This window comes from Mobula birostris, chromosome 4, assembly GCF_030028105.1.
Source record: "Mobula birostris isolate sMobBir1 chromosome 4, sMobBir1.hap1, whole genome shotgun sequence".
NCBI lineage: Eukaryota > Metazoa > Chordata > Chondrichthyes > Myliobatiformes > Myliobatidae > Mobula > Mobula birostris.
Genome location: NC_092373.1, coordinates 137555951 through 137571923, shown reverse-complemented (window position 1 = coordinate 137571923; position 15973 = coordinate 137555951). Strand labels below are relative to the sequence as shown.

Genomic DNA, 15973 nt, shown 5'->3' with positions numbered 1-15973 from the left:
TATAAAATTATGAAAAGCATAGATAGGGTAAATAAACAAGTGTGCGATTCACATGGCACTGACGTCCAAAACAAGAAAACATAGGTTTAAGGAGGTGAAAGGGAGGAAGTTTAGAGATCTGAGGAGTAAATTTTTCATACAAAGGGTAGTTAGCATCTGGAGTGAGCTGCCAGATGAGGCATCAAGGAAGGAACAGTAACAATAATTAAGAGGCATCTAGACAGGTATCGTATTGAACCAGGCATAGAGGGATATGGAATTAATGCAGACAAGTGGGAACAGCATAGAAGGACTACGACAGTGCACAAACTTGCCATGGGCTGAAAGACTTGTTTCTATGCTGTACAGCTCTGACTCTATGACTTACTCAAGTGTCAGTTATATATTATATTATTAGGATGACATTATGAAGAAAGATATGTAGAAAAAAAATTGTTGAAGTTATCTAACTGAACTCAATGTTATCTATTTCTCAATCTCTGCCATTTAATTGAGATTTGGCAATTTTCTTGAGTACTGTAACTTGCATAATCATTCCAGTAGGTGGCAGCCTGCCCCACAGTGTAACCATGTATATTTGTGAAAGAGATGCGTCTTTCCCATTCTCTACACAACCATTCTCCTTTGACTGTACTAATTCTCATCACAATTTTAACTTATCAGTATGAAATACTTCAAGCTCAGGGTTAGCCCCGTCAGAGCTGGAGTAAGGCTTTTTCCCTTCTGTTCCAATAGTACACCTGTGCCCCAGCTACAGGAGTGCAAATCTTTGGCACACGATTGAATTGTACTGATTCAATAGGAAACTTTGCTGAGAATGCTAATTTTAGTGCCAATTAGTGATAAATTACTTACAGTCTGTGCTGCTTGCTAATAAACATCAAGAATGCCTTTTCTTGTTGTATTTTACACAAAGCAGACTACATTGGGTTTAAATCTATGATGAATAAATGAGAGGCCTGTGGCTAACCTAATGCATCACCCCTTTATAAGTTACTTTTTCTGATGAGATCCTCCAGGCAAGCAAAAATCATCAAACACAACCAGGAAATGTTTTATATTGCATTATTTGAATGAGGATATCAGCTTCCTTTAAAATAAATACCAGATTTCCATTACAATAAGGAGTTACATGGTACTGATCAATGTACTAATCCTGCACTTCCTTTGGAGATGTGGTGAGAGGTGGGTTTAGGTGAGTTTTCTCAGCTGTCAGCAAGTTCACCAACTGAAGTATTCTATGACTTGGATAGTGTGAATGTAAATCATGCCAGTCCCACGAATATCTAATTGCACTCTTTCCAATGTACCAGATGAGGCAGAAAGGCGACGATAGGAAATCAGCCCAGAAACATTAACATTTCACTCATCATAGACGCTGAACAGCAGACACTGAAAGCATTGTGCTTTTGTTAATGATATAAGATCGTTGCAGCATCTACAACCTTCCAAAGTGAATTAATATATTAATGCAACATACTATGTAGATAGAAAAAAAAGTAACAGAACACTTCCTTTGGTTCTGAATGAAGAAGACCCTTTCCTAATGATGTGTATAATGCAAGTTACGCTGAACCATTATCCATCCCGCTCTGGTCAAGGACTCTCCCACCCCCCCCACCCCAACTTCTCCCATTTTCAACCCTCCTCCTCTTCACGGATACCCCGCTCTGGATCTCTTTATTGCTAACTGCCAACGGGATATCAACCATCTCGACTTCACCGCACCTTGCTCCCATTCCAACCTCACTCCTTCCGAACGCTCTGCTCTCCACTCCGTCCGCACCAATCCTAACCTTACTATTAAACCCGCCGATAAGGGGGGTTCTGTTGTAGTCGGGCGTACTGACTTCTACCTTGCTGAGGCACAGCGACAACTTGCGGATACATCCTCCTATTTACCCCTCGATCATGACCCCACTAAGGAGCACCAGGCCATTGTCTCCCACACCATCACTGACTTTATCCGCTCAGGGGATCTCCCATCCACTGCTACCAACCTTATAGTTCCCACACTCCGCACTTCCTGTTTCTACCTCCTACCCAAGATCCACAAACCTGCCTGTCCTGGCAGACCTATTGTCCCAGCCTGCTCCTGCCCCACCAAACTCACTTCTGTATACCTCGACATGGTTTTATCACCCCTTGTTCAATCCCTCCCTACCTGTTTGTGACACTTCTCACGCTTTGAAATTTTTTGATGATTTTAAGTTCCCTGGCCCCCACCGCTTTACTTTCACCATGGATGTCCAGTCCCTATATACTTCCATCCCCCACCAGGAAGGTCTCAAAGCTCTCCGCTTCTTTTTGGATTCTAGACCTAGCCAGTTCCCCTCTACCACCACTCTGCTCCGTCTAGCGGAATTAGTCCTTACTCTTAATAATTTCTCCTTTGGCTCCTCCCACTTCCTCCAAACTAAAGGTGTAGCTATGGGCACCCGTACGGGTCCCAGTTATGCCTGCCTTTTTGTTAGCTTTGTGGAACAATCCATGTTCCAAACCTATACTGGTATCTGTCCCCCAATTTTCCTTCACTACATCGACGACTACATTGGCGCTGCTTCCTGCATGCATGCTGAGCTCGTTGCCCTCATAACTTCCGCCACCTCCAACAGGATCCCACCACTAAGCACATCGTTCCCTCCATCCACCCCCCCCACCCCGCCGCTTTCCACAGGGATCGCTCCCTACGCGACTCCCTTGTCCATTCGTCCCACCCCATCCCTCCCCACCAATCTCCCTCCCGGCACTTATCCTTGTAAGCGGAACAAGTGCTACACATGCCCTTACACTTCTTCCCTCACCACTATTCAGGGCCCCACACAGTCCTTCCAGGTGAGGCGACACTTCAACTGTGAGTTGGCTGGGGTGATATACTATGTCCAGTGCTCCTGATGTGGCCTTCTATATATTGGCGAGACCCGGCGTAGACTGGGAGACTGTTTCACTGAACACCTACGCTCTGTCCGCCAGAGAAAGCAGGATCTCCCAGTGCCCACACATTTTAATTCCACGTCCCATTCCCATTCTGATATGTCTATCCACGGCCTCCTCTACTGTCAAGATGAAGCCACACTCTGGTTGGAGGAACAACACCTTATATTCCGTCTGGGTAGCCTCCAGACACACACACCCTCTGGGCTTCACCCTCCCCCTTTCTTTCTCCCTAGGCCTCCCGTCCCATAATCCTCTCATATCCCTTTTGCCAATCAATTGTCCAGCTCTTGGCTCCATCCCTCCCCTTCCTATCTTCTCCTATCATTTTAGACCTCCCCCTCCCCTTCCCACTTTCAAATTTCTTATTAGCTCTTCTTTCATTTAGTCCCAATGAAGGGTCTCAGCCCAAAACGTCGACTGTACCTCTTCCTAGAGATGCTGCCTGACCTGCTGCGTTCACCAGCAACTTTTATGTGTGTTGCTTGAAATTCCAGCATCTGCAGAATTCCTCATGTTTGCGTTATTGATGTTGACTGGTCTCTCTCTCAGTAAAGTACACTGTCTGTTGAGCTATAATTTACACATTAACCACTGTAAAAAACACTAATGCCAACAACTTTTAATAACAGACCCTAAATAGGTCACACTACTGTAGAGCGGTTTGGTTTTTATCAAGGCAGGTGTCAGATGCCACATTTAGCTCATTTGACCCTGAAAATAGGGCATCACAGCACTCCATTATCCTTCCACACAGCAGTGCTGTCCGAACCGCGTCACACTGAGCAACATCAACATAATAAAAGCACTTTCCACCCATTGCCACAGCCTGCAAGGAGCAATAAACTTGCAAACAGGTAAAGAAATTTAGGCCCTTATTTGGAGGAGAAACCCAGAGACACTGGAAATCTGAAACAAATGCAAAATATGCGAGAATTACACAACAGTTCAGGCAGTAACCATGGAGAAAGAAACAGAACTGATGTTTCAATGACCTTTTATTTAAGCAACACACACAGAACAATGGAGGAACTCAGCAGGCCAAGCAGCGTCTACGAAAAAGAGTAAACAGTTGATGTTTCAAGCCCAGGCACTTCATCAAGACTGGAAAAAAAGATGAGAAATTAGAGCAAGAAGGTTGGGGGAAGGGAGGAAGAAGTACAAGGTGGTAGGTGAGGAGGCCATGGACTGACATGTCTGACTTCAATTCTATTTCCCATTCCCATTCCAACATGCCAGTCTATGGCCTTCTCTACTGTCATGATGAGGCTACACTCAGGCTGGAGGAGCAACACCTAATATTGTGTCTGGGTAGCCTCTAACCTAATGGCATGAACATCAATTTCTCGAATCTCCAGTAATTGCTGCCCCCCCGCCACCATTCCCATATCCCTCTCTCACCTTATCTCCTTACCTGCCCATCACCTCCCTCTGGTGTTCCTCCTCTTACCCTTTCTTCCATGGTCTTCTACCCTTTCCTATCAGATTCCCCTTTCTCCAACCCCTATCTCTTTCACCAATCAGCTTCCCAGCTCTTTACTTCACCCCTCCCCCTTTCCCAGTTTCACCCATCACCTACCACCTTGAACTTCTTCCTCCCCCACCTTCTCACTCCAACTTCTCATCTTTTGTTCCAGTCCTGATGATGTCAACTGTTTACTCTTTTCCACAGATGCTGCCTGGCTTGCTGAGTTCCTCCACCACTTTGTGTGTGTTGTTTGGATTTCCAGCATCTGCAGATTTTCTTGACCTTTTATCTAAGTTGGAAGAGTTAAAAAAACAAATTTCAGAAGGGGACAGAGATGAAATAGGGTTAAGACCAAGGGTGTCGAGGCAACCGTTATATTCAGTGCTGTCCAGTTAATAGCTGAATATACACAGAGTGGGAAGAAACAGCAAAATAAAATATTGGAACCATGGGATGCAGAACACAACAGGTGCTGGAAATCTACACCAAAAGAGAACGCTGAAATTACCCAGATCAGGCATGAAAAGAGAAAAACTAAATCAATGCAACATGTGGAACAGCATACATCAGTACTGGTCAATTCAACACGAACCAGAAACTCTTAATTTTATTTAGAGATACAGCAAGGAACAGACCCTTCCAGCCCAACAAACCGCACCACACAGCAATCCACCTATTATCACTGGATCAGCAAATTTGCTGATGATACAAAGATTGGAGGTGTAGTAGACAGTGAGGAAGATTTTCAGAGCTTGCAGAGGGACTTGGACCAGCTGGAAAAATGGGCTGAAAAATGGCAGATGGAGTTTAATACAGACAAGTGTGAGGTATTGCAATTTGGAAGGACAAACCAAGGTAGAAAATACAGGGTAAATGGTAAGGCACTGAGGAGTGCAGTAGAACAGAGGGATCTGGGAATACAGATACAAAATTCCCTAAAAGTGGCATCACAGGTAGATAGAGTCGTAAAGAGAGGTTTTGGTACATTGGCCTTTATTAATCAAAGTATTGAGTGTAAGAGTTGGAATTTTATGATGAGGTTGTATAAGGCATTGGTGAGGCCGAATCTGGAGTATTGTGTTCAAGTTTGGTCACCAAATTACAGGAAGGATATTAATAAGGTTGAAAGAGTGCAGAGAAGGTTTACAAGGATGTTGCCGGGACTTGAGAAACTCAGTTACAGAGAAAGATTGAATAGGTTAGGACTTTATTCCTTGGAGCATAGAAGAATGAGGGGAGATTTGATAGAGGTATATAAAATTATGATGGGTATAGATAGAGTGAATGCAAGCAGGCTTTTTCCACTGAGGCAAGGGGAAAAAAAACCCAGAGGACATGGGTTAAGGGTGGGGGGGGGGGAAGTTTAAAGGGAACATTAGGGGGGGCTTCTTCACACAGAGAGTGGTAGGAGTATGGAATGAGCTGCCAGACGAGGTAGTAAATGCGGGTTCTTTTTTAACATTTAAGAATAAGTTGACAGATACATGGATGGGAGGTGTATGGAGGGATATGGTCCGTGTGCAGGTCAGTGGGACTAGGCAGAAAATGGTTCGGCACAGCCAAGAAGGGCTAAAAGGCCTGTTTCTGTGCTGTAGTTTTTCTATGGTTTCTATTAACCCTAGCTTAGTCACAGGACAACTTACAATGATCAACGATCCTACCAATTAGTACGTCTTTAGACTGTAGGAGAAACCACACCCAGAGGAAACCCATGTGTTCATGGGGAGGGAATACAAGCTCCTTATAGAAGACGGTAGAATTGAATTCCAATCTCCGACACCCCAAGCTATAATAGTGTCATGCTAACCACTGCTTTACAGTGGCGCCCATGAAATTGTTGCATTCACCATTCAGCCAGAGGGCAGTAATCTGCCAAGAGAAAGGAGTGGCATTGTTCTTTGAGCTCTTGACTACAACTGACCACTTCTGCCTGCCGTGCTCTTTCGTTATCTAATAGTTATTAGTATAGTCCAGCCTACTGGGCATGTCCAAAAATCTAAATATAAATGACCCAGTTTATAAATGCACCAGAGAAAGTATACTATATAGATGCACTACAGCTTGTTATGGCAACTGCTCAACCCAAGACTGCTACGAACTGCATACAGTTATGGACACAGATTCGTCCATTACAAAAGCCTCTCTCCACTTCACATCTACACTCCTTGCTGACTTGATCATGTCTACATGAACAAAAACGCCTGCCACCCCAGACATTCCCTCTTTACTCCATTGCCATCGAACAGAAAATATAAAACTTGAAAACATGTACCACCAAGCTCAAGGACAGTTTCTATCCTGTTGCTATAAGACTCTATCCATCATCAAGAACCCCATCATTCAGGACATGCTCTCTTCTCACTTCTGCCATCAGGAAGAAGGTAGCAGAGCCTCAGGACCCACACCACCAGGTTGAGGAACAGTCATTACCCCTTAACAATCAGGCTGTCGAAGCAGAGTGGATGACCTCACTCAATTTCACTTGCCACATCAATGAACGATTCATTTTCAAGGACTCTTCATCTTCTGTTCTTGATATTTATTGCTTATACATTTATTATTATTATTTTTTTTCTATTTGTATTTGCACAGTTTGTTCTCTTTTGCACATTAGTTGTTTGTCCATCTTGTGCAGTCTTTCATTGATTCTATTATGCTTCTTGTATTTACTGGGCATATCTGCAAGAAAATGAATCTCGGGCTTGTATGTGGTGACATATATGCACTTTAACATTTCTCCGGGAGAAGGCTCAGGAGCTTGAAGACTCGTATGGCCAGATTTGGGAACAGTTTCTTTCTAACTGTGGTAAGACTGCTGAACGGATCCTGACCCGGATCTGGGTCATACCCTCCAAATATCCGGACCTGCCTTTCGGTTTTTTTGCACTACTTTAATTTCCATTTTTCTATTTTCTATTTATGTTTTATAGTTTAAATTTTTAATATTTACTAATTTTTACTATTTTTAATATTTAATATTTGTAATCCGGGGAGCAGGAAGCGCAGTATCAAATATCGCTGTGATGATTGTACATTCTAGTATCAATTGTTTGGCGACAATAAATTATAAAGTATAATAAATTTACTTTGAACAATTACTATTGAATGGAACTTTTCACATTAAAGATAAACTCTTGACCGTGCATTCTACCTCGTCATGGCTCTTCCATCTTATTGTCCACCTGCATTGCAATTCTCTGCAGCTATCGTAGTATATTCTGCTGCTTTGTTGTTTCTTTTCCCTTTTAGTATCTTAATGTACGAATATTTGAAATCATCTGTATGGATTGAATGCAGAACTAAGATTTTCACTCTATCTTGGTACATGTAATACAATACCAATTCCAATTCCTTCAACGCTACAAAAAAAAAATGTTTTCTTTCTTCCTTAATTTAGATATGAACCATTAATTCTGATTCACTTTACCCAAATACTTTCCACTGTCATCGCCATTCACTGGACCCTGACAACTTCCACTCGTTCCTCAATCACACTTTAATTTACTTGTGCACAAGGAAATCAGCATGGCCCTGTCATCACTGCTCAAGGTTTGAACAAGAAATGGCATTTTATACAGAAATTGACTAGTTGAATACAAATATTGATCCAGTAGAAACTTTGCCATTTCTGAATCCAATTATTTGCATATTTGTCAATCATAATACATATTTCACAGGTTAATAACCAATTAAATCTGTGTTAAAGACAAATAATACTTGACAATTAGTAAAATAACTATCCAATGGTAAGTGTTGCCCTAAAAATCTTTATCTGCAGCATACTCCTGTATAGGAAAAATATATTCCAATCACCGAAAAATAAATGGTTTCTGTCTGCTGTTGTAATCCTGTCCAGAATGTAAAATACACCAAAAAACCTGCAAATTCAATAGTCAACTCTACTCTCCATCCCAGTGGCACCTGAGAAAACCGAACTTCAAAGTTTCAAATGAAAATTACTTTGTTCTTTAATACAAATACATGAAGAATTGCTCCTTACATTGGAAACTGCATGAAATGAAACTCTCTCATTTGATCTGGAGATAATCAAGGACCAAGTACAGAATATTGAACTGCAGTCAGATGGCCTGAACAAACTGCAAGCAATGCTGAAGTGAGTGGTAAAGTCATTTACAGGTGTCCCCCGCTTTTCAAACGTTTGCTTTATGACACCTCGCTGTTACGAAAGACCTACATTAGTTACCTGTTTTCGCTAACAGAAAGTGTTTTCACTGTAACGAAAAAAGGCAGTGTGCCTCGAGCAGCCAAGCTCCTCCCCTGGATCTGCATTCTAGCTGGCACTGCTTAAACACGTGCCTGTGAGCATCTGTGCTTTATGTCGATTTATTCTGAGCATCCGTTAGCAAGATGAGTTCTAAGGTATCGGAAAAGCCTAAAAGAGCTCGTAAGGGTGTTACACTTAGCGTAAAACTAGACATAATTAAGCGTTTCGATCGTGGTGAACTAAGTAAGGACAAAGTGAGTTTGGCTTGTGGAAGTTGACGAAGATGACGTTGAAGAGGTTTTGACATCCCATGACCAAGAACTGATAGATGAAGAGCTGATGCAATTGGAAGAGGAAAGGCTAACAATCGAAACCGAATGCAGTAGCAAACGGACAGAAAGTGAAGTCGTTCAGGAACTGAACATGAAGCAACTGCGTGAGATTTTCGCTGCAATAACTGCAGGAAAGTACAATAATTTTGAAAGGGTACATAGGTTTAGGGCATATTTGCAGGATGGTTTGAGTGCTTACAAAGAACTGTATCATAGAAAAATGCGCAAGGCTAAACAGTCAAGCATACTGTTGTTTTTCAAGCCTTCCACAACAGCCACAGCAGATGAACCTCAACCCTTGATATCGAGGCAGGCAGACATAGAAGAAGATGACCTGCCTGCCCTGATGGAAACAGACGACAATGAGATGACACCCCAGTGTCCCACCAGCCCACCCTCCGACGAGTCAGCCTAACACACCATCATCAGTGTGCTCGCTGTCTTCCCGATTACGGTAAGTGATACTACACTGTACATACATTATTTCTACTTTATATAGGCTGTGTATTTTTATGTGTTATTTGGTACGATTTGGCAGCTTCATAGCTTAAAGGTTACTGGAGAGAATACTTCTGCCGAGAGCACTTGCGTGAGATTTTCGCTACGGAGAACAGTGCGGCAATGATTGCAGAAAAATGTTTTTACTTTATGTGTGTATTTATCATATCATTCCTGCTTTTACTATATGTTACTGTTATTTTAGGTTTTATGTGTTATTTGGCATGATTTGGTAGGTTATTTTTGGGTCTGCGAACGCTCACAAATTTTTCCCATATAAATAAATGGTAATTGCTTCTTCACTTTACGACATTCTGGCTTACGAACCGTTTCATAGGAACGCTCTACCTTCGGATGGCGGGGGAAACCTGCATTTACTATAGTAGCAATGAACACGAAGCAGTGAAACAGAAATTAAAAGGTAAACTTGCTTACAACTACACGAAGCAACTTATCAAACAAATCATAAACACAAAATAATCTGCAGATGCTGGGGTCAAAGCAACACTCACAACACGCTGGAGGAACTCAGCAGGTCGGGCAGCATCGTGGAAAAGATCGATCGACGTTTCGGGCCGGAACCCGTCATCAGGACTGTAGAGGGAAGGGGCAGAAGCCCTATAAAGAAGGTGGGAGGAGGGTGGGAAGGAGAAGGCTGGTGAGTTCCAGGTGAAAAACCAGTAAGGGGAAAGATAAAGGGGTGGGGGAGGGGAGGCAGGGAGGTGATAGGCAGGAAAGGTAAAAAAAGGGTAGTAGAAGGAGGTGGAACCATGAGGGAGGTGATAGGCAGCTGCGGGAGGGGGCAGAGTGATACAGGGATAGGGGAAGGGTGGGGGAGGGAATTACCGTAAGTTGGAGAATTCAATGTTCATATCAAGGGGCTGGAGACTACCTAGATGGTATATGAGGTGTTGCTCCTCCAACCTGAGTTTAGCCTCATCATGGCAGTAGAGGAGGCCATGTATGGACATATGTGAATGGGAGTGGGAAGCAGAGTTGGAGTGGGAAGCAGAGTTAAAGTGGGTGGCTACTGGGAGATCTTGTCTGTTTTGGTGGACAGAGCGGAGGTGAAATCCATTTCAATGGAAGCAAAGATCTACTTTTAGTTACATCCTCTGTATAACGCTGCACAACTCCTGCATATGGTCAATGACAATATTTCTAAACTGGAAACCGAGCGCATTCAATCAAAGTTGGCAATTGTTACACTACATCCACTCCAGGAAAGATACTACTGCTCAGGTCAATCATTGAACAGCACGTCCAATGATGCCTGAAAGGTAAGCTCAGATCATGAAACATAACTTATTTGAACACATTGTACTGGCAGATGCTTGGGTAAACCACACCAGATCTCTGCCTATCATGAATAACTCACAGCGAGATTAATTTCAATTTAGGGTAGAGTATGCTTGATTTGGATGCCTATGGTAGAAGCAGACTCGAAGATATCAGTACTATCTAGGACTACACTCAGCAAGAGGCCTGCTCAAGTAAGGTCAAAGGTGGCACCTCATTTGAAATCGCGCATTCCTGTTAGGGCCAAGTGACATAAATGATTCACAGTCCATCAAATTCAATAGTCCTCCTTCAGTCTACAGCAGGGAGGTGCCTTTCAGATTAACTGTTTTTAAAAAGGTACTTGTTATTAAATTCATAGCTTTAACATATCAAGCCATTACTTCATCTTAATTCACATTTTCTTTGGTCTCTAATAACGTTCCCCAACATGCTTACTCACAGGACCATTCTTTGACAGATGCCATAGTATGTCCTGTACCTGGCCCTGACACACCTAGAAAACAAGAAAGAACACTCTGTATGTCAGAATGCTGTGTCTGGATTGTCCCACAGACCTTGGTGAACAAACTTGTACTCCTCAGGCTAAATACACCACCGTGCAACTGGGTGTTAGACCTCAGACCAACAGACCTCAGTCAAGATGCACAACCACTCCTCCATCCCCATTATCCTCAACACAGGAGTCCCCCAGGGCTGTGTGCTAAGCCCACATATGATTGCATGGCTACACTCAAGTAATTACATTGTCAAGTTCGCCAATGACACAACAGCTGTGGAGCTCATCGCCAACAATAAGATGGCCTACAGAGAGGAGGTAGAAGAGCTCGAGGTCTGATGCCAGGCAAATAACCTCTTCCTCAATGTCAACACAACGCAGGAGGTGATTACAAATACAAGAAGATCTGCAAATGCTAGATGTTGGATGTTGGAGATGATTATTGACTTCAGAAGAACTCACATCCCTCTTTACATCGGTGGCACAGCAGTGGAAACTGCAGTTTCAAACTCCTGGAAGTGCACATCTTGCAGAACATGGTCTCAAAAAGCATTCTACACAGTCAGGAAAGCTCACCAAAACCTCTACTTTCTGAGGAGGCAGAAGACAGCTAGACCAGCGGTCCCCAACCACCGGGCCGCACAGCATCTGCTACCGGGCCGTGAGGAAACGATATGCACCTTTCCTCATTCCCTGTCACGCACTGTTGAACTTGAACATAAGGTTGCCAACTGTCCTGTATTTGCCGGGACATCCGGAATATTGGGCTAAATTGGTTTGTCACTTATTTCCCCCACTAAGGTAGAGCGTTCCTGTGAAACCTTTTGCGCCGAAATGGCATGAAGCGAAGAAGCAATTACCATTAATTTATATGGGAAAAATTTTTGAGCGTTCCCAGACCCAAAAAATAACCTAACAACTCATACCAAATAATACATAAAACCGAAACTAAATAACACTAACATATAATAAAAGCAGGAATGATATAATAAATACACAGCCTATATAAAGCAAAAATAATGTATGTACAGTATAGTCGGGAAGATGAAGGGAAAACCGATTTGTGGGGGGGAAAATCAACAAGTACGCGTATGCACACATCACACGCGCACATCACGCATGTGCACACAGGTGCCCCCGCAAGGCTTCATGGTCATGGTAGTCTTTCCTGGGGTAAAGTGTCCGGGATTTGACTGCTACTTTTGTTCCTTATTTGGGAGTGAGAAAGCTGGCAACCCTAACTGTAAGAGACAATGTTGAGGTGAGTTTAACCCTACTTGAACACCACCCCACCCCCACCCTCGGTTGGCCGGTCCGCAAGAATATTGTCAATATTAAACCGGTCCACGGTGCAAAAAAGGTTGGGGACCCCTAAGCTAGACAATGCATATCTATACTCACGTCATTTTACAGATAGAGAGAGAGAGAGAGAGATAGATAGATAGAGATAGAGATAGAGATAGAGATAGAGATAGAGATAGAGATAGAGATAGAGATAGAGATAGAGATAGAGATAGAGATAGAGATAGAGAGAGAGAGAGAGAGAGAGAGAGAGAGAGAGAGAGAGAATGAGAATCCTATAAAGTTGTATCGCTGCATAGTACAGGAACTGCACTATAGAGGACAGGAAGGCTCTACAACGGGTAGTCAAAACTGCCCAGCACATTACCAGCACCAGTCTACCTGTCATCAAAGACATATATACAGAAAGGTGCCGGAAAAGGGCCAGTAACATCATGGAGGATCCCACCGACCCTGCTTTTGGATAACTTATTCCATTCCCATCAGGGATGAGGCCCACCAGACTCAAAAGTAGTTACCTTCCCTAAGCAGTAAGGCTGAACAACACTTCCTTCCACCCACTCACTCACCTCTCCAACAACCACCATTTATCATTCCCTGTCAATCACCGTATCTACAGAAACTCCTGTGCCCTGCATCAACTTTATGAACATACAATAAATCTATGTATATAAGCTTTCTTACATGCTTATATTTATGTAATAAATTATTATTGTGTTCTTAATCTTGTTGGGTTTTTTTGTGCTGCATCAGATCAGGAGTAACAATTATTTCATTCTCCTTTATAGTTGTCTACTGGAATCTAGATTGAAGAATCTTGAATCTATCATAAATAACATCCAAGAACAATTAATATCCGTAAGAATAACCTGGAAATTTTTTGTCTACTAATTAAACAGAGAACATAGTTTCTTCAAGCGAAGTAGCATCTCCTTGCAGTAATATCCACAATGCTTATAGCTAGGCATAAAAAAGTAATACCAAAAGCTAACTGTACAACTCCATTGCTTTCCCAGTAGAGAAGTACGTGATTTACATGTATCAGGAACTCAGTCTGCAAAAAACGGCTTTTCTACCACCTGTTTCCAACAACGACAGCATTACACAAGAGCTCACAATACATTCTCAGGCAACACTTCACTACAATTTTTTATGCATTTGAAAAAATCTATGTATCTTGTTCTATTATATTTATGAGCATAAATCCTAGTAACATTACCTCATTTTTACAAGGTGGTACAACAACAAAACTTAGATCTGCACTTTGCAACACCATTACCTGCTTCCTTACAGACTGCTACCAGATCTGCACCAACATATCCATGAGCACCATCTGCAATGTGTACCAGCTCCTTCTCAGTCAATGAGATTGGAATATTCTTCAGAGATTTTTTCAAGATATCAAGACGATCAGCAGCATTTGGAATTCCAATCTCTATTTCTTTGTCAAACCGTCCTGGTCGCCGAAGAGCTGGATCCAAGGCATGAGGTCGATTTGTGGCACCAAGGACCAGGACCTGTCCTTGACTCCCCTCCTAATACAAACAAATAAAATACATTCCATAAATACAACATTCAGAGATAGACAGAGAATAAACCTCGGCACTTATGAGGCAGCTGTAAAGAAGATAAAATAGTGGCCGTATTGCATTAGAGATTTGGTTTGTCACTTAAAACACTCAAAAACTTCTACAGATATACAGTGGGGAGCATTCTGACTGACAGGTTGCATCACTGTCTGGTATGGTGGGGGGTGCATTACTGCACAGGATTGAAAGAAGCTACAGAAAGTTGTAAAATTAGTCAGCTCCATCATGGATACTAGTCTCTGTAGTAACTTAGACATCTTCAAGGAACAGTGCCTCAGAAAGATGGCGGCCCATCACCCAGGACATGCCCTCTGCTATTATTACCATCAGGGAGAAGGTACAGAAGCCTAAAGGCACAGACTCAGCAATTCAGGAACGACTTCTTCCCCTCTCCCATCGATTTCTCAATGGACATTGAACCCATGAACACTACCTCACTTTTTTTAATTGTTTCTGGTTTTGCACTACTTTTTATTTAACTAGTTAAAATACATATATATATACTTACTGTAATTGTTTTATTTATTTTTTCTCTATCTGTCATGTATTGCTTTGTACTGCTGCTGCTAAGTTAACAAATTTTATGACATGTGCCAGTGATATTAAACCTGATTCTGATTCTGATGCTGATTTAAGTTGCTGGGTGTCAATATTTCGCAGGATGTGTCTTGATCAATCATGAAGGTGGCACGCCAGTGGCTGTACTTTGTTTGGAGATTTGGCATGTCACTAAGGTCTCTCATAAGTTTCTAGAAATGTACAGTGGAGAGCATTCTGACTGGTAACATCACAACCTGGTTTGAAGCTTCCAATGCACGCGATTGCAAAAGTCTGCTGCAGTACGTTGCAGAGTCAGCCAGCTCCAAACGGTAGGCTCCTCACCATCAACAACAAATTCAAGAGGACATACCTCAAGAAGGCGGCATCCATCATTAAAGTTTGAAGTAAATTTATTATCAAAGTTCACAGTTGTCACCATATACAACCCTGAGATCCGTTTTCTTGGGGGCATACTCAATAACTCCATAGAATAACAACCATAACAGAATCAATGAAAGGCCACAAAAACTTGGGCATTCAAGCTATGTGCAAAAGACAACAAACTGTGCAAATATGAAAAGAAAGGTATAGTAATTATTAAATAAATAAGAAACAATTATTGAGAACATGAGATGAAGAATCTTTGAAAGTGAGTCATAGAAACAGAAAACCGACAGCACAATACAGGCCCTTCGGCCCACAAAGTTGTGCCAAAAATTTCCCTACCTTAGAGATCTCTAGGCTTACCTATAGCTCTCTATTTTACTAAGCTCCATGTACCTATCTAAAAGTCTCTTAAAAGACTCTATCATAGCCGCCTCCACCACCATTGCCGGCAGCCCATTCCATGCATTCACCACTCTCTGAGTAAAAAACTTACCCCTGATATCTCCTCTGTACCTACCCCCAGCACCTTAAACCTGTGTCTTCTTGTGGCAACCATTTCAGCCCTGGGAAAAAGCCTCTGACTATCCACATGATCATTGCCTCTCATCATCTTATACACCTCTCTCAGGTCACCTCTCATCCTCCGTTGCTCCAGGCAACATCCATAGGTTGTGGGAAAATTTCAAAGATGGGGCAAGTGAAGTTGAGTGGAGTTATCTCTATTGGTTCAAGAATCTGATGGTTGAGAGGTAATAACTGTTCCTGAATCTAGTGGTGTGAGTCCTAAGGCTCCTGTACCCTCCTGATGACAGCAGTAATAAGGGAGCATGTCCTGGGTGATGGGGTACCTGATGATGGATGTTGCTTTCCTGCGACAACACTTCATGCAGGTGTGCTCAG

The 15973-nt window shown here is 42.5% G+C and overlaps 1 protein-coding gene across 5 annotated transcripts in view; it reads right to left on the bottom strand.

Annotated features, from left to right (window-relative positions):
- The window catches only part of afg2a (AFG2 AAA ATPase homolog A), a 457570-nt gene that overhangs the window by 375160 nt on the left and 66437 nt on the right, over positions 1 to 15973 (bottom strand). For all 5 annotated transcript variants that reach the window (XM_072256115.1, XM_072256117.1, XM_072256116.1 and 2 more), the window contains exon 9: positions 13837 to 14092. In XM_072256115.1, the coding sequence (XP_072112216.1) occupies positions 13837 to 14092 (256 nt within the window). The remainder of the gene's footprint in view (positions 1 to 13836; positions 14093 to 15973) is intronic.